Here is an 18,713-nt window from a genome sequence, read left to right on the forward strand (position 1 = left end):
TGGTAAAAACAAAACAAAATCATTCATTAGAATATTCTATTAATGTTCTGTCCATTAATACAATAAATGAATTTGAATGAACTATAATGAAGATATACAGCAGTCTGAGGTGGGCCAAGATTTTACTGCAGTTGAACCTTTGGCATTGAATCTATCAGTAAAAGCATTCACATAGCTAAGTCTGGTCCGTAAAGCTTAGTATCCTCAGTCGAGTTCCAGTGTGATTCTCTATGCTGTAGTGCAATATGGCTTTGGTCTCTTTCTCTGTCTGTAAATACAGAGACATCAGGCTTCTTTTCCAGTTGTGCCAGCTGCAAGGACACTGAGCTGACTGAAATGAGCTGAATGCTCCTTTGCTTTGAGCCGCAGAGCTGCGATGCTGGATGCACGCCGGTCCACAGGAAAGGAAGAGGAAGACAAAGACGATGAGGAGGTAGGTTCAGGAATATGTGGTGTAGACAAAAGCAGACTCTCCATAGCTGGATGGGGCAATCTCTGCAGTGCTAGTGGAGTCATATTTGTGAAGAATCTGAAAAGAAAGGCAGACATTATTAATTCAAAATTGTCAGCTAATGTGACAGATCTATGCATTTGGTGCTCTCCCTGTGTGTGGACTTATTCTGTGGTTTTTACCCTAACAGCATAAATAGAAGCAGTAGTTGATGTCATGTGTCTCAGAGAGGGCATGTGTAATTGGGAGAGTCCTAGTTAAGGGGTGGAACTGGTGATAATTAATATTGTGGATAAAATAAATGCAATAAAAAAATAAACAATGAAAAAAAGAGAAGGCTAAAACACTAAGGTTTAAAATGTGGATGATGTCTGTGAGGAGTTTGGTGTGTTCTCCCTGGGTCTGCATGGGTTTCCTTCAGTGGCGGATGCTGGTCCTTCAAGGAGGGGAAGCTCAATTTCGGCCTACATCATAAAATGTGTTGGTTTATATATACATAAATTCTACCCTCCATTCCTTTTCAAGAAAATGATCTTTGACCCTGTCGTACCAAAAAGGCGTCTTTTCCAGGGACTTGACTAGTGTCCTCTCAATGGCCAGCAGAGCTAGGCTGCTTAAAGGGCCTTGGCCCATGTGAAGTGTGTCCACCTGTGCTGCCACGGATCTTTACATCAAAGGATCGCTGATTCGCTCATTTCGCTGTCAATCAAAAAGGGGTCCAGCCTCAGACATATCATCCAATCATCATGCAGAAGCTGAGCGTCCGGGCCAGCCGAGGCCAGCCCACTGCCCGATAGACCCCCAGAGACGCTGAGCATCCGATGGGCGGGACAAAGCCCAGCATTTATCCAATGGCTTGTCTCGTTTCGCTGCACTTCGCTGCTTCGCTATTGAACTCTGTGGACGCTCAGCATCCGCACTATTTAAAGCACTGTGAGGCTGCGGGAATGATTGAGAGGAAAGCTGCATCTTTACCAGTGATAAGAAGCTGATTCTGAACAAAATTTGAGGGCGTTGTAGTGCATATTTATTCAATGACATGTACACACAACAGTATATATTTGATCACTTATTTTTTTACATTTTAGGGGAAGCTGAGCTTCCCTTGCAGTCTTTGAGCAATCGCCACTGGTTTCCTTCCATGGCCCAAAAATACGTAGTGGTAGGTGGATTGGCAACTCAAAAGTGTCTAAAGGTGTGAGTGTGTGTTGCCCTGCGAAGGACTGGTGCCCCCTCCAGGATGTGTTCCCACCATCTGTTCAGACCCACAATCCAGTGAAATATCCTGCCCTGTCTACAGTACACCACACAATGGCCCAGAAACCTTCAGCATATTATTCAAAGTTTTATAAGAGGTAAAATTCACAGATGTTAGGGTGTGTAGACACTCTTTACATTTTGAAAGGTTTAGAAACAACTACAGAGCTACAGAAACTGAAAACCATCACTCTCTGATTGTTGCTCAGGGTATATTTTTATCTGTTTTAAAATATACAGTACAGTATACGCTTTTATTCCATTTTGTTAATATGAATATGTCACAGTGTCAGAACTCATATAAGAAATACCGCCACAAAACTTGTATCAAACATTTAAATGATAGTTATATTGAGACGTGGATGTAACAAGCTACATTTACTCAAAATGTTCAGTTTCTGGAAGATAGGATAAGAACCTGAGCACACTTTGATTTCTGAACTAACTAGAGGTTTATGGTAAAAGCCCCCATGTGAGTAATATTCATATTTACGGGAGAAAGACGAAACAGGCCTCAAACATGCAGGGAAACTGAAGAGTCTCACCTTCCGAAGGTGGGGCTGATGAAGGCTGGGTGCCTGAACATGGCTGCCCCGAGCAGAGAACTGACTCTTTGTGGAGAGGCCAAGCTGTGTAGGCTCTGACTGAGTCTGTGTAGAGAGGAAGGCCAGGCTGACTCCATGGCTGGATGTGGGGTGGGGGTAAATGGAGCTCCACTCAGATAATGGGACAGAGACTGCACTGCAGTGATAGGTCCTGGGAAATGGAGGCCCAGTGGGTGGGCCTGGACCCCTGCTTTCTCTCTCTTCCTCCACTTTGCACGACGGTTCTGGAACCAGACCTAGAAGACACAAACATGATATTTACTCAGCTGTAAGTGGCTATTTTTGTCAGTTAATTTGATAAAGCAAATATACTTAGCAAGATATTTTTTAATCATTGTTTTTCAGTTGTTTACATCTGATTGCAATGGAGATAGAGTAACATAATGTGGCATATATTTCCTCTGTGTATGTTTCTTATACAATCCAGTGCTAAACTCAAAAACAGAACTAAAAAACCAGTGTTGCCTCTCAGTCTTTGTCATGTGTGAATATAATCTGTGATGTCACCAATGCACAGTTTTTAAGGTAATAGGCTGGTTGGATCCGGCGCTGTGCAGGCCAATTGCTTCCTGGCTCTGTGTGATGCATGCTAGTTAGTTATTTGTTTACTAGCCACCAGCGCAATAAAACATGCCGTTATAATCTTGTGAGTTCAAGGCAGGTGAAGCTTTCAGAGCTAGACATTGCAGTTGCTCTACACAAGCTGCGCAAGCTCAGAGACTGTGGGCTTGACTGTGAGTTTAATCCTCATTGGCTAGAAGCACTGCTTACACTTATAATTGTTTTTTCCATGATAAAATATAAATCTCCAATATCTTTTTAAAGACACTGTATATAAGGTAATAATGTCCTGCTCTCTCGTAGCTTTAGTTTATTTACTTTATTAATTCATTATGATGTATTTCATGTAATGAAATGCCGCGAGATCTGCCAGAGCTCACGTGAGCTGCAGGTGGCTACTGTCAGTGATACAGCTTTTTCTTCCCTCCCTTCCCAACTGCAACCGGCTACTCCCGCCGACCACCAAGGCAAGACACAGTACATCTTGAACAAACCTTTTGTTACATTGTGTGGTAGTGTGACAACAGCAAAGAACTATTTTTACGCTGGAGAAAAGTGAAAGTGTGAAGTAACATGAGAGAATTCCATACAGAGACAAACTCAGCAAGGGAAATATTATTTGGATAAACTGTCATTATTTAATAATAGAAATCCATACAATCTGACTGCAAAAAGTTGAAGTCCTGACCATGCACTGCTGCCTCCAACCTCATACTAGGATATAACCATCTATCTTGATTACGGTATAAATACATTTACATATGAACTGTTCTGAAATTATAAATCCATGAAGTCCATGGGTATTTCACCAAGGGCTGGCTGCAGGAACTGTTTATGTATGTTGACCAGTAGACTGCAATAACACAGTCCTAAAACCCAAGCAAATCCTTATTGAAAAGATTGGCCAGACGTCTAAACAACTTTGAAATGAAAAAAAATCTGAAAAGTGAAATCTGAAAAGTCATAAAGACATGCTTCTAGATCTGAACGTTGTGATGTTGTGGTGACAGATAAATTGACTTATAAAGTAAATGGGTAAATTAAGAGCTAGCAATCTAGAAAACTGACACATGGCAGTGTACAAATTAATCAAGAATCTAATATGATACTCTAGTATAGCACTGAACTTTTTTTCTGGTGACCTCATGTAGCAGTATCAGCAGTAAACATTAGGTGTTATTCACTATCTTTCTTGAGTTCCTTATAATAATATTGCACCAATAATGCGGAGAATAGTGAAATCACACAAAAACCAGCAGTGTTGTACTAAAACTTGATTCTGAATGGACCATGGCATTTAGAGACAGGACAAACCACCTAGAACAGGCACATGTAGTATGTGTAATAACATTTTCCATTCCTTTCCTTTTAGATGCCTCCTCGGCCAATTGCCCTGCAATGAATGCAGAATTATGAATGACATGCCTTAATTGCCTTCTGTTCTTTAAAAGTGAACCCAAAACTGTCCACTATGTTGTCAAATTTAAAAATGTTGGTCTGTGTTCATGTTGGTTTTACCTCATCTGTCAAAGACACAAAGGCTGCATTACTTTCATGATTCTTAGACGTGAGGAAATAGTGTAAAATGTGTAACCTTTATTCGTTTATCAACCTCATATCCAGAACAAGTAAAAATGTTCATTTGCAATTCCATTTTATTTGTATTCAGGCTATTCAGGGCTAGAACATATAAATGATCAAATAAATGTAACACTTCCCTGTGTTTACGAGGAAAATTCCAAAAACCAACCAAGCTAAAATAGCTTCCTCTCGATTTTCAGAGTGAATGGTAAAAATCCATTGTTCACTTCAACTTTTACAATGACATCCCTGATAGCAAGGAGACTGCGGACCACTGTTGGCCCACTGAGGGCAGAGTTCACAAGCGTTTTCTGGGCGGACCACTGGTGATTAAACAGAATTTTAGACAAAATGCCACTTTTCCATTCAAAGTCCAATTTACATTATTTCCTTCATTAGGTTCTTTTTGTTATCTTTTATAAATAAGTAAATAATTTAATCCAGCACAGTGTCAACATTTTTAGCATTTAATCTGTTTGAGGAGATTATAAATGAGTTATATCCTGTACAGGACAGTAATCTGAGTGGTCCGATGGTGGACCAGCACTGGTCTACAGTCTGTGGTGTGCCAGCCTTTTTATGCCAGTGGACCAATATATGTTCGCTGTCTGGGTTTAAACGCCACGTTTAGTGTTATCTTCATTTATTGTAGTAAAAACTGTTAATACATTTATAATTTATATCCTAATGAGAATTATAACTGACCTGCACGCGCGCCTCCGTCAGATCCAAGCGCATCGCCAGTTCCTCCCTGAGAGAGAAAGAGAGAGAGAGAGAGAGAGAGAGAGAGAGTGAGAGAGAGAGAGAGAGAGAGAGAGAGAGAGAGAGAGAGAGAGAGAGAATTTGTATAAACATTTATTGCTGTTTTCCCTGACTTTTGTGTAGTTAATGTTATGACTGAGTTGGAGGATGAAGACACCATTTCTAAAAGTAATTATTTATTTATTTATTTATTTATTTATTTACTTCAATTACCTACTGTCTCTGTGTTTCAAGCAAAAATGTTGAAATTTGTCTGGAAAATTAAGAAATTATTTCCACTATTTGAGTGGAGTTTTCAGTTCCAGTTTATTCGTTTTGCTAACGTGACTGAAATGTGTATTTTAAAACCGTCACTTCTAATGTTAAATCCGTTTTGACCAGAAATAATAGGGGGGGGGGGTTAGTGTGGGCTGTAAGAGCCTACCCAGTAAACAAGGAACGTTCAAACAAGTTCAGTCTGTCCGTCAAGGACATATTTCAAACGTAATTGGACGTCCAAAATCCATCTTAATAAGTTAGTTAAGTGGTGACCAATCGATAACGTCAGTGGACGTCTAAAATGCGTTTTATACAAGTTACAAGTTACAATAAATACAATTTATTTCGGGAGCAATTAATAACGTCAATGGACGTCCACAATACGTCTAATAGTCGTCTTTTCGATGTCTGTGTTTGGACGTCTTTTTAACTTTCATTTTCAACCTTAAGAGAACGTTGATTAGACGGTAGTCATTACGTTTTTTTAACGTTGAATCAACGGCTAAATGTTTACTGGGTAGAAAGCCCACTAGACCACAGGCAGGCAGAATCCCGCACTCCGATGGTCTCCTCCAGATCAGGAGCTGTGCACTAGGACGCGGCCGGAGTCTGAGTTGTTTTGTAGTTTACCTGGTGAACACGTCGGGGTAGTGAGTTTTCTGGAAAGCCCCCTCGAGCTCCTCCAGCTGATAGCTGCTGAAAGTTGTCCTGTATCTCCTTTGCTTCCGTTTCAGCGTTCCGTCCTCTGTGTCACTGCCCGCAGACAGGCACGCGCTCTCCTCTCCGTCCCTCAGCTTCCCCACCGGCTGGAGCTCCGCGCGCACCTCCTCCTCGGGCTCCTCGCGCTTAACGGCGCTACTGTCAAAGTAACCGGGCTCGCGCGGTGTCTTGCTCTGGCTGATAATGCTCATTCGAGGTGCATGGCTAATCGTCAAGCTCTCCCGCGCGCTCTCCGCGAGCCTCTCGTCTTCCAGCTCTCTTTCGCGCGCGTGAGCTGCGTGTGAGAGGCTGAGCGCCGGCTGCACTTTTGGAAGCACGTGCATCTCCTCTTGAGGCGGGGTGCGTGGTTTTGGAACCGCTGCAGACAAAAACCCTGAGTTCAAATACTAATTCAGTGCATTCTCCAGGATGTCTGTATAACAGTTACGATGTAAACAAAGTATGCCGTGCAGTTTAACATGACTTTTCCGCTCTGGAGGGTTGTACACGGTGATGTCGATGGTAACCAGACGTCTGCAGTGTTTAATGCTGCAAAATTGAACTCTCTGAAAGCTCTTACAAAGACAAATGATTAACAAAATTTGATTACAAATACCCGACCCGTGGCTTACTACTTAGTTTGACGTTTTTACTTTTAGTAAACAAAAACAAAAGCTTTTCTACACTTAACCCTTTCATATTAGACAAGTCTGAGCAAATGTGGTTAGACATCAAAGATGAAAAAGTGGACATTTCTAAAACATGGTGGAATTTCCCTTTAATCTCCCATAATCCACAATCAGAATTCTCCCCCCTACAAAACTAAAATGCATTAAAGTATACAGTTAAATCAGTCATTCAGATACACTTTGTCCCTCAAGATCCAAACTATAGCTGTTAATTTAATGTGTTAATAGAACAAGGGCACACTAGACTACTAGAAGATATCCTGTGCTAATTATTTTTGGCACTGCAGTATAGCCTGGTATTTATCCATCTACAGTAGCCCATCAATTTAGGGGATATTCAGAGCTGTTTGATGTGTAGAAATCTAAAACCCACTGATACACACCTTGGCCTGAAGCTGTAAGTTCCTCTTGTCTGAGCGGCGCAGTAACATTTTGCATTCCCAGAACCCTGAGCATGAGAGGGCTCTTCCTGCCCAGAATACTCTCAATGCAGTAGGAGGACACAACAGTGGATGATCTCAGTTTGCAATGGGCCTGATGGTAGAGATCATCTTTAGCCGGTGAGCTCATGTCCGATGGGCTCATGGAGGATAGGTCAGTCCAGTCTGTGTCTCTGTCTCTTTCCCTGACTTCCCTGTAGACTTGTTGCCTCATCTTCAGCTCCCTGTTCACACTCACATTTTGTAGGCTACTGATTTGAGGCTGTCAGGCTCTTCATCTGATTGGTCGACCAAAGAATAGCTCACTGCCATCAGCTGGATGGAGAGATTCAGCCAACAATCATTCCAGTTACCTTTTCCTTTTACTATGACTACAGAAGCACAGAAGTCTTTATATAAGTGAAAGTGGCTTATATATTCATATATCAAGCATTAAAACATCAACCTGTTTACCCAGTAGTGTGGCTCATTCTACCCGCTGTTCTGAATCAAAATGACAAATATTCTTCATAAATATATGAATGCAATTATTGTATTATGATGTTTTACTACAATACAAGTTCACGTTTCATATAAGTTACAAGGTGTCATGGGATATATAGAAATGTGAGAGAAGTATGATTCTCTCTACTGACTAATTTTACAGCATTAATGGTATATACTATAAATTAATATACATCACTCTAATTAAGAGTTAGTTAAGTTTAACCTGAGGCCTTGCCAGTTCTTAAAATGATGAATAAAACATATGGTATTCTCTGATGTCCAGTATCACTCTAACGTCACTGCAGGTCAACACTGTTAATAACAGTGGAAATAAATGCCCATTGGCTACTGTGAGGTCTGCGCGCCCCCTGCTGCCCAAACTAACATATAACACAAGGCCTGTGTAATAAATGTTTACTATTAGATATTATAATCTTATAAACATTTATATTTATTGTGTAATCAGTTTTAAATATAGTCATCTGTTGACTAATTATGAATGTTTTGGCTATATGAGTGCGGGCTGATTTCACATTAGTGGGGCTGGTATATGGCCTTATGGGTGGGCCGAGTTCAGATAATCCTTGCATCGGGAGCAGAACTATGAAATGTAGTCAGTGGTTAAAACCGAAATTACTTTTAATTTGAAATTTTATGTCCTGAGTTCACGAGCCCATTTAGGACTACGTAGTGTACTTCTTAGGGAGCAGGAAGTAATCTGGGATTTGGCCGTTGTCAGAGCCCGTGGCCATGGTAACCGTATACAGAGGACGGTTAAACAAAGTGGAAAATGGCAACACACGACTTAGCAGGAGAATCTGTAGACGGGCCGTTTTATCTAGAAAGAGTCTCTATTCCAGAGGAGTCAGAGGATGGCTTTGAATATGAGGAGATTCATATCGAAGAGCAGAGTGTAACTGAAGGCGAAGAAGATTTGGACGCGGCAGTTAAAGCACTGAGAGACCACCCCGATAACTTTGAATGTGTAACAGAGAGGGTAGCCTCAGCCAAACAAAAAATAAGGCACATACCTGAAGTGGTGGATGATTTTATCCGCAACTTTCTTGTTAAAATGGGAATGAGCAAAACACTGGACTTCTTCCAGACAGAGTGGTTTGAGATGCAACAGAAAAGCACCCTTAAAACAGACGAGGTGGGCTTCGTCCCTGATGTCTACACCCACAACCAGCTCTTAGATAACGAGCTGAAAAATGTGCAAAGGGAGAGAGACAGCTATAAACAGAAAGCATTTCAAGCTGAAGAGACCATTGTGAAACTTCAGAAGGAGAGGGACTTCCATCGTCTGCAGCACAAGCGAGTGGTTCAGGAGAAGAACAGGCTGATTGAGGATATCAAACGACTGAAGAAACATTATGCTTCCTATGAGCCTGCTCTCAAACAACTGAATGAGAAGTACCAAACAGCTCTAAGACAGAAAATGCTAGTCAGTATTGAGAGAGACCGAGCCTTTGGACACGTTTATAATTTAGAGAGCACCATAGATAGTTCACATTCCTCACCTGCAACACTCAGAAGACCCAGTGAGAGCCAGAAAGTACAAGAGAAAGTCCAGCGAAGTACAAGACCATCAGGTGATGGAGTGTCACCTTATGACCCTAGTAGGGATCCAACCAAGAATACAATTAAGCATCCAAAGGACTCTGAATTCCCTGCCAGCACACGTATAAATCCCTTCTTGCCGCAAATAAAAGAACTTTCCTCTCAAAGCACCAAAGGATCCAACTTCTCCATGACCAAATCAGTCAAAGCTCACACATTGGCTGTAAGCTGTCTTGCTCTTCATCCCAGAAAAATCATTGTGGCCTCCACAAGTGATGACCATCTCTGGAGGCTCTGGGCAATGCCAGAAGGTGAAATGATAATGACAGGAGAAGGTCACACTGACTGGTTGTCTTCATGTAGTTTCCACCCCAATGGGGGTTGTCTGGCCACCACCAGTGGAGACACAACAGTGAGGATCTGGGACTTTGCCAAAGGACGCTGTGTGTTAACCCTGGAAGGTCACACCAATGCCACTTGGGGATGTTCCTTCCACTCTTGTGGAGATTTTGTGGCCTCCTGCTCTATGGATAACACAGCCAAAGTTTGGGACCTTAACAGTGAACGTTGCCGGTACACCTTGAGGGGCCACGTCGACTCTGTGAACAGCATCATGTTCCTTCCCTTCTCCAACATTCTCCTCACCTCTTCTGCTGATAAGACCCTCTCTCTGTGGGATGCCCGTAATGGACTGTGTGCTCAGACTTTCTATGGACATGAACACTCGTGTAACAGTGCGGCCTTCAATGCTCTGGGAGACAATGTCGCTTCCTGCGATTCCAATGGTGTAGTGAAATTATGGGATGTGAGGAATGTGTCAGCCTTGGTGACCATGGATACAGGGCCACAGTCCAGCAATCAAGTGACCTTCAGTCCAAATGGACGGGTCCTGGCAGTCGCAAGTGACGATGGCTCGGTGAAGTTGATGGAAGTGGCATCTTTGCACATGTCTAGTCTGTTAGGGCACAGTGATGCTGTTCAGAGTGTTATTTTTGACCACAGAGGAGAATACCTATTATCAGCAGGGTCAGACGGTGATATCTTCCTCTGGTCATAATGTTGGAAATGTTATAAAATCAGAAATGTGGGCTTGTATAATTGAGAGTGTTTTCTAACTACACAACTCACAAATGCATTGATGTGTTGTAAGTTAGCAAAATGTTCCCTTATTAATGTTCTGTAGTGACAGCTTAATGTGAGGTATGTGAAACATTGAAGAATTTTCCTCACATTAAATTTCTGCTGATAAATCACATACTGATAAACATATAATAGATTGCTTTATTTTACTGTAGAATTGTGTTGAATTTACTATATTATCTGAGTAATATAATAAAACTGCAGCAGGCAAATACATTTGAAGAAACCTGTTCCCTTATTATCAATAATTGATATAAATTGTAAACAAAAACGGGCATTCACAAAACTGTAAAAGGAAGGTTTTTCAAGGTAATTTCATGCTATAGTAGTTCACAGGTAGTATTTAGTGGTCCACGGGTTTTCTTTTGTTATTGCTTGTGCTTATCATGATTTTTGCCAACCCTATCAGTGAGACAAATTATGAGAGAGTGGCACTGCCACACAGCTCCTGGTCTGGATGCAATTCACTTCTTGGGTTTTTGGTGTTCTCTTCCTCTTCCTTGGATTACCTCTGGTTTCCTCCCAATGTCCAACAGTCATACTGGTTGTGTGAAATTTTCCACTGCTGTGAATATGTGAGTAACTGGGTGAGTGTGTGATGTCCTGATGCTCTTGTATAAGGCATGTTCCTGCATGCAGAACCCTGTGGTTCTAGGTAGGGTTTGGACTCACCACAATGTTAAACAGGATTAAGCAGTTACAGAAGATTAATGAATGAATTAAAAAAGAAAAGGAGCAATAAAAAAGCAACAGCCACATTAGTTTTTGTGATTTATAATAATTTAATCATTTTCTTATACATAGAAAATATAGTGATTTAAATATTCTTTACCAAAAGGCTATATTTTGTTTTCTTAAAGTTGATTTAGGGGTCTCTGGTCCCAGGTCTTGGCTTCAAATTCCTGGAAAACTGTGCTGCGTGTTCAAGGCAGTGGAAGATTTCACTCTGTGCAGTGTAACTGCTCTCCGCGCCAACAGATGGCGCTTTTTGTTGGATACAGCGGTAGTTTATGCAGGAAATGCGTAGAGCTGCAAAAGCAAAACAGACACATGCCCCTCACTAAACGTGAGCTTAATTATTTTGCAGTTTAGTGACAAGACCCGGGTTTAAAATTACCCGGGTTTAAAAGTAGCTGGGCACTATTTTACAACCACTCCAATGCAGAAGTGTGGTTGTTTCGCCAGTGCATGCTTTCTGTGCGCGGTACTACGCAGTAACTAATGTAGATTAAAACATCAGTCAGCTCCGAGAGCCCTGACGCTGTATAACCTGGAATTTCTGAAACACACCTGAACGTATTATTTTGGAGTCTAAAGAATCATCCCTGTGCTGATATGTTTAAGAGTGTGGGGAAGCTGTTCGGGATGCGGCGTAAAGCCGCGCCTCCGAAATCCCGTATCGACCGTAAAAAGACCCGAGTGAATCCGCTGGACCAGATGCTGGATGACAGCGACGAGGGCTCATACCGGAGCACCACGAGCCCCAGCTCGGACTCCGAGTACCGTGAATCCGCCGACGAGGACTCGTACGGAACCGACAGCTCCTACAGACCCAAGAGAGAGAGAAAGAGGAGCGTCGGCGAGGAAGAAGAGGAGGAAGAGTCCGGCAGTAGCGGCGGTAGTAGTAGTAGTCGTAGTAGCAGTAGTAGTAGTAGTAGTGAGGCCGAGGGGAAGAGCTCCGTGCCCCGCGGGCGGAGAAGGAAAAGAGCCTCCTCCGCTCTGAACGACGACTCCAGCGACAGTGACAGCGACATAGGAACGGAGCCCCGGAGGAAAGCGCAGCAGAAGAAGCGGCAAAAGCTCCCCGACTCCGAGGAGGAGGCTCAAAAGGAGAAGAAGCGAGAAGCGGAGCTCAAAGAAGCCGCCGCCAAGAGGAAGGAGCGCAAAAACAAACTCCTGGAGCTCGCGCGGAGGAGGAAGACCGTCACTCCGCGGCGCAGGCGCAGAACGACCGTAAGACATCGCACAGGCGGACAAGTTTTAAATATTAAATATATGAGAAATGTTTTGACTTCTTCCCAGTAAACTATAGGCCCTGTACAAATGCAGGGTCCCGAATTTATGACCGAGAAAACTTAAAATAAGACTATACAGCTAGCATGGTTTTTAAGGGTTCATAGCTGCACGGTATAAGGTTTTTTTAATTGAAAGAAGTGGCGTTACTAAGCCAAACAGGAGTAATATCTGCTAAAAATACAGAGCCCGTTTGGAGCTGCCAGTCGCCCTGTAATATCCATTCAGCAGTCAGAGCTTTATGGTAATTTTAATCGGGGGCGTGGCTCACAGACCTGACGTGTAAAGTTCTGAAATTTAGTTAAATATAATAGAATACTGAGCGATTTGAATCAACTTTGGTTTTTCATATTTGTAGTTCAATACTATTTTTCTCAAAACATAAGGTTAAAGGCATTTCCTCAACTGACTTCAGGTCACTTCAGTGTGAGAGCTCACAGTCATCTGATAAATGTGCTCTGATGAATGAAATATGAAATAAATAAATAAATGAAATAAAGCAAAAGCCACGTTAAAAAAAATGGTCTTCCACATGTTTTACGCAATTATATATTTCCACCAGTGAGGTTGGGAGTTCTCCAAATTTGCCAGTTCAAAACAGTTTACTGATGGATAGTAATTAGGTAATACACAAATAAGTAATAACGTGTTATAAAATATAGTGCCAAAGATGAGCATTGCTAATCTAACAATTCTGCAAAATCAAGGCAATCATTAGAGTATTTTTTCCACATTAATTCTAGGAAGGGTTTACACTTGATATTTAGATTTCTTTGAGGAATTGATGACCACCTGAACACTAGTGTAGTCAGGTACTGATGTTGGAAGATTAGGCTAGTTCTGGATTTTAAATTTTACCGAGTACCAGTGAACTTCAGTGATGTATTCCCTAAACTGCGGTGTACCTGTTCCCACTAAGGGTTCAGAAGAGGAGGAGGATAAAGAAGATAAAGAAGATAAAACTGAAAACAAAGAAAAAGAAGATTCTGAAGACAGCTCCAGTGAGGAGGATGCCAATCCTCCAATGAACAGCAGTGAAGAGGAAAAACATGCAGATAATGACAGCCTGAAAGACTTTGTTGTAGATGAGGAAGAGGAGGAAGATGGGGACAAAAAGGAGGTTGGTGAAGAACCAAAGGACAAAGACTTCCTTTCTCAACTTCCACGCCAATGTAAGCCCTTTCATCCACAGTGTAAATTACCTTATAGGATTACCTTTCTCTGTATGCTCGGTTCCAATGTGATTCCGATGTGTTTAATGTACAACTGTTTAATTTGCAAGTAATCAATATTTATACATATACTCAGATTTATACCTGCTACCTCAGTGTATTTCCAGAGTTGTGTTAATAGAGATATGCATTCACTTTTCAAATTTTGTTAAAGAAGTTCCAACCTAAAACGTCCCTTGAATCTTGTAATCAGGTAATGATTCTTTGAAGCTCTACGTAAATTGTCACTTTGCAAAGAAAAACATGTATCTCCAGGCTTGGTGATTTTTAGATTACTACATCATTTGAACACAGAAGGTTCCCTTCACATTAAGTGAAAATTTCATGAGGAATGGACCAATAGAAACGCTCCAGAAATTACTTGGAAAAAAAATCTTTTTACATTGACTTCCACTGAAAGTTAAGAAGGATTTTTCTTTTCCTTAAAAACTCAAAAATGTTGGAGATGCGTGTTTTCTTTGGACAGTGATGAAATGTTTCAACTTACAAGTGAAGTAAACATTTTTGAAGAATCGTGTAAGTCTAATAGCAATATGCTGTTGTTGTTAGTTGTTTAAACAGAATTGCATTTTTCAATATTTCAGTATGTTAATTTTATGTTATGCAGAATAGTTTTAAGTAAAAATAGGATCACCATTTTTACATTGGAGTTTCTTTTCTTTTGTCTCCTTACTTTATTATAGTTTTATTATTTATTTATTACTTTATTATCATACTTTTTTATGTGCTCCAAATTACATTTGTTTTCCTGTCAGTTAATTGTTGGAGAACTACCCATGTAGAATCAGAAGGCATGGTCTAACAACTCTGTCTACCTTCTTTTTCATAGTTATCACTGGATCACAGCAGACCCACTTTAAGGTGGTGGTCAAAGCATTGTTGATTAATGCAATGGACACATCCTTCCTCAAGTCTCTTTACGGTATGTTTGTCCGCTTATATATTGGACACATTGAAGGTATTTTTTTCTGCAGAAATGTACATGTGCTTAAATTACTTGTTTAATTAACTGATTTGTTTATGACTTCAGATGGTGAGCGGACAAAGCGCTATGCGCAAGAGATGAAGTCATCATTGCACCACTTTGACGAGCGATTGGTGCTTCCACGTTTAGAAAACCTGAAACAAAGGAGCCGCTGGAAAGACAGATACAAAGTAAAACCCGCTGTACAGTGTGTGATGATAGTAGTCTTAAACAGTTTTTTTATTTCACACTACAAAAGATGCTGAATTCTATTTTAAACATCAGAATATAAGATAAGGATTTCCTGATGACAAGGATATGAGAAAATTACTTTGTATGTCCAAGCTGCTGTGTGTCACACCACTGACTTTAACTATTGAAAAATCCTGTGATTACTATGTGACAGCTATGCCTACTCTAAACCTGTCCACACCAAGTACACATTCACAAAATGCTGTTTTAATGTTTCAGCAATGAGCAGTTTCAATGTTGTTGTTTCCTGATAAGGAACGAGTGGAGTGTTATCCCAAAGTGCGGATTGCCATGGTGAATGTTCACACTAAGGGTTGTGAAGCCTGCGAACTACACAGACATGGCCGCTTCAGTGTGCGTCTCTCTGGGCAGTTGTATCATTGTAACACCCTGCAAGAAGACCAGTTCATGCCCAATGATTCACAGGTAATTCCGACGGGTTGGTATATTGGTTTTTTAATGTTTAAGCGTAAAAAATCATTGGTCTGGAAAAAATGCTTTAATAGAAACCCCAAATTTAAAAAATCTGGACAGCATGTGAAATGCTAGTAAAATAAAAAACAATGATTCCTTATTTTATCTTTTTTTCTGTAATTACATTATTTTGAATTTGATGACTGAAATATTTCCATTGTATCAACTTTTTAATAATCCTTTGAAGACTAAAGACACCCGTTAATCTGATTTTTAAAGAACTTGACTCTTTTAACCATTATTCAGTAAAACAGATCTTGATATTCACAACTGTAGTATGTCTTTGTTTTTGTCCCCTGATACTTATGCATAAAGATGTCACCAAATGTTCAGAAACATTTAATGATATCATACAGTTAGGGTTAAATATCTAAAATCCCTGCAACCACTGGTAGCACTGAAACTGCATCTAGTGTTGCACAAAATTTTGCACTGATTATTCTCTAGGATTAGGCCTTTCCTCACTGCTGTTTGTATACACAAGCATGATTTTTTGATCATGTTTCAATGTTTATAGTGTCAAAATGCCTGTCCCAACAAATTTATAACTTGATAAGGGTGTCATCTTCAGAATAATCTTCAGAGTGAGCTCCTTTTTGTTTAAGTTGTGATTCATATACAGGCCCCGTTTTTAAGAAAAGATTTGAATAATATAAATAACCATTTTCTTCAGATACTTAACAAGTTTTGTAATAGGAAAATATGTGTCTGTGTCCCTGCAAATTACAGATGTTCTTTGTGGGCTCAGTGTGTGCCAGCCGTACAAAAGTTTATCACGCACTGAAGCATTTCAAGTACCATCTGTACGAGCGCTGCCGCACGGCACTGGAGGCTCAGAAAGAGGTTGAGGTACAGAATAATGGGAATGAAGATGATGAGCCAGTGAAGGACACAGTCAACAAGGTGTTCATGAAACTGCAGGAGGCAGGCTGGATTACTGAGGTGTGTATGAACAGAATGCAAAGAGAGACGTATTGCTTTGATACACAAACACATCAAAAGCAAACAGCTGGAAGCTTGGTCCAGTGGTGGTGTTTTATATAAACCAAGCATATGGCAGAAAAATGTCACATTTTCTGAAGCTTATGGTTCTAGTGCAGAGTAAAACAGCAGTGGAATATTTAATTGATTAATGCTGGGATTACTGGTCCCAGCAAAGTGACTGGATAAGAACTACAAAATGTTAACAGTTCCTATATAATGAACAAACCTGTCTACAACATTCTACATACAGGAGTTGTGGGTTCATGGCTTGCTCCGAGTGACTGTCTGTGAGGAGTTTGGTGTGTTTTCCCCACATCTGCATGGGTTTCCTCTGGGTGCTCCAGTTTTCCTCCCACAGTCCAAAAACACACACTGGTAGGTGGATTGGCGACTCAAAAGTTACCCTAGGTGTAAATGTGAGTGTCACCCTGTGAAGGACTGGCGCACCCTTCAACTTTTTCCTCTGTCTTACTGTATCAGAATCAGAATCAAGCTATGTTGGCCATGTATGCTCACACAAGGAATTTGTTTTTAGTTCCAGTAGCTGATAGTGCACATAGAAGACAATATTTCAGTGGTACACAAGAAAAAAACTACACACATTCCTACCATATGCATAATGTAATGTTGAGATGAGCACAGTGATTACAGAAGATTGTCATTATGGCATAATGTGTACCCATGCTCATTCATTATTTGTTCAGGGTCGCGAAGGGTCTAGACCCTACCTGGAATCATTGGGCGCAAGGCAGGAATACACCCTGGAGGGGCGCGAGTCCTTCACAGGACAACACAGACACAGACACTTTTGAGTCGCCAATCCACCTACCAGTGTGTTTTTGGACAGTAGGCGTGGACACGTGGAGAACACACCAACTCCTCACAGACAGTCACCCGGAATGGGAATCGAACCCACAACCTCCAGGTCCCTGGAGCTGTGTGACTGCGACACTACCTGCTGCACCACCGTGCTGTCCCATGCTCTTCCAAAGCAATGTAATTAGATAGAGCTCAATTATTAAGTGAAAAATTTTATTCTACACCATCCAACCAAAAATAAACAAAGCTTTTAACCTAAGTTTTATTTATTTTTCACATCCTTGTTATGTTAAATGCATTTGATGAAACCATTTCAGATAAAAGGCAAAATTCTTGACTCTCAAATGACTGGTCACAGTGCCTGTCACCTAACTACCAAATCTGCCAAACGTTATAATACTGCACTAGTTTTCCAGCGCTCAGGCTCAAAATACAACTGGGCAGACACCATTGACTAAAATAAGTTTATTCGGGTGTTCTTCATATTTTAGTTTATTTATGCTAATTACATTTTTGTTTACGTCACCAGATTTAGGGTGGTGTAAAAATTTTGAAAAGTTAGATTCTTCTTATTGTTATGAACTCAATAGAAAATTTGTTTGTAGAGTTATGGACCAAAACTAAACATCTGACTTTGTTAAAGTTCTTGTAGGTGAAGGCTATCAAATTGCTACAGCAACATATGAAACATTACTATAACGCCTTCATGGAAGAGTAGAAAGCAGATCTACATTGCTATTCACATTCTGCCGTATAAACACGTATCTTGGCTTGATCTATCAAATGATGACTAAACTGTTGCTTGTGTATTTCTTTAGCTGTTTAATTGTCTTTCTTTTTTTTATAGCAATATGACGAGTTTCAAGAACACCTGAATGCTGCAGATTTCTTCCAGGAGGAGAAGCTGGACTAAATCATTTAAATAAATGTACTTGTATTTCTGTAAATACATTGATATCATCATTTTCAGTTTTATTTCATCTTTTAAGTCGTCATGAAAGATGTGTGGTGTAAATTGAGTTAACCAATGCTTATATTTACTTCAGAATATATTTCTGGTATATGGTGATCAATCATTTCAAACTTAAAGGTGTATAACATTTATATGACTTTCAATATTTGCCTTATTGCTTTTGTATTTTATGTATAGTTTTAAGCATGTTGATTTAAGTGAGGTTGTAACATTTCAAAAACATTTATCAGTATAAGCTAACTAGTACTAGTTTGAGAACAGTAAATTAACCTCTACAATAAATCTGTTCAAGAAAAAAAAACCCTCCCTTGTTTTCATCTATTAGTATCCACTGAACCCGCATTCATTATATGGGAAAATCAGAATCTGTTTCCTTTATAATTTTGTACAGCCATGCACAGAGTTACACACTAGCTCAGTTGTATCTATCAGAGAGGCTCTATTTGCCTAATGCATGATGGGCAATTTAGTGAGAAATCAGATTAAATTGACACTGCCCTACAGAAAAAAGGA

The 18,713-nt window shown here is 40.4% G+C and overlaps 3 protein-coding genes across 3 annotated transcripts; 2 read left to right on the top strand and 1 right to left on the bottom strand.

The window, feature by feature from the left end:
* Positions 1–285: 285 nt before the first annotated feature.
* arxb (aristaless related homeobox b) lies at positions 286–7,448 on the bottom strand. The gene is made up of 5 exons (XM_066645095.1): positions 7,247–7,448; positions 6,106–6,553; positions 5,161–5,206; positions 2,254–2,549; positions 286–529 (listed from the first exon to the last, which is right to left on the bottom strand). The coding sequence occupies exons 1-5, from the start codon at positions 7,446–7,448 to the stop codon at positions 286–288; spliced, it is 1,236 nt and encodes a 411-aa protein (XP_066501192.1).
* Positions 7,449–8,566: 1,118 nt separating this feature from the next.
* LOC136668857 (sperm-associated antigen 16 protein) lies at positions 8,567–10,691 on the top strand. The gene has a single exon (XM_066646588.1). The coding sequence runs from the start codon at positions 8,580–8,582 to the stop codon at positions 10,404–10,406; it is 1,827 nt and encodes a 608-aa protein (XP_066502685.1). The 5' UTR covers positions 8,567–8,579; the 3' UTR covers positions 10,407–10,691.
* An 821-nt stretch (positions 10,692–11,512) lies between these two features.
* On the top strand, positions 11,513–18,455 carry ccdc82 (coiled-coil domain containing 82). Its single transcript, XM_066645992.1, has 7 exons — positions 11,513–12,442; positions 13,422–13,674; positions 14,564–14,656; positions 14,765–14,889; positions 15,206–15,376; positions 16,154–16,366; positions 18,075–18,455. Exons 1-7 carry the CDS (start codon positions 11,825–11,827, stop codon positions 18,138–18,140), a joined length of 1,539 nt encoding a protein of 512 aa, XP_066502089.1. The 5' UTR covers positions 11,513–11,824; the 3' UTR covers positions 18,141–18,455.
* Positions 18,456–18,713: the final 258 nt, after the last annotated feature.

This window comes from Hoplias malabaricus, chromosome 15, assembly GCF_029633855.1.
Source record: "Hoplias malabaricus isolate fHopMal1 chromosome 15, fHopMal1.hap1, whole genome shotgun sequence".
Classification (NCBI taxonomy): domain Eukaryota; kingdom Metazoa; phylum Chordata; class Actinopteri; order Characiformes; family Erythrinidae; genus Hoplias; species Hoplias malabaricus.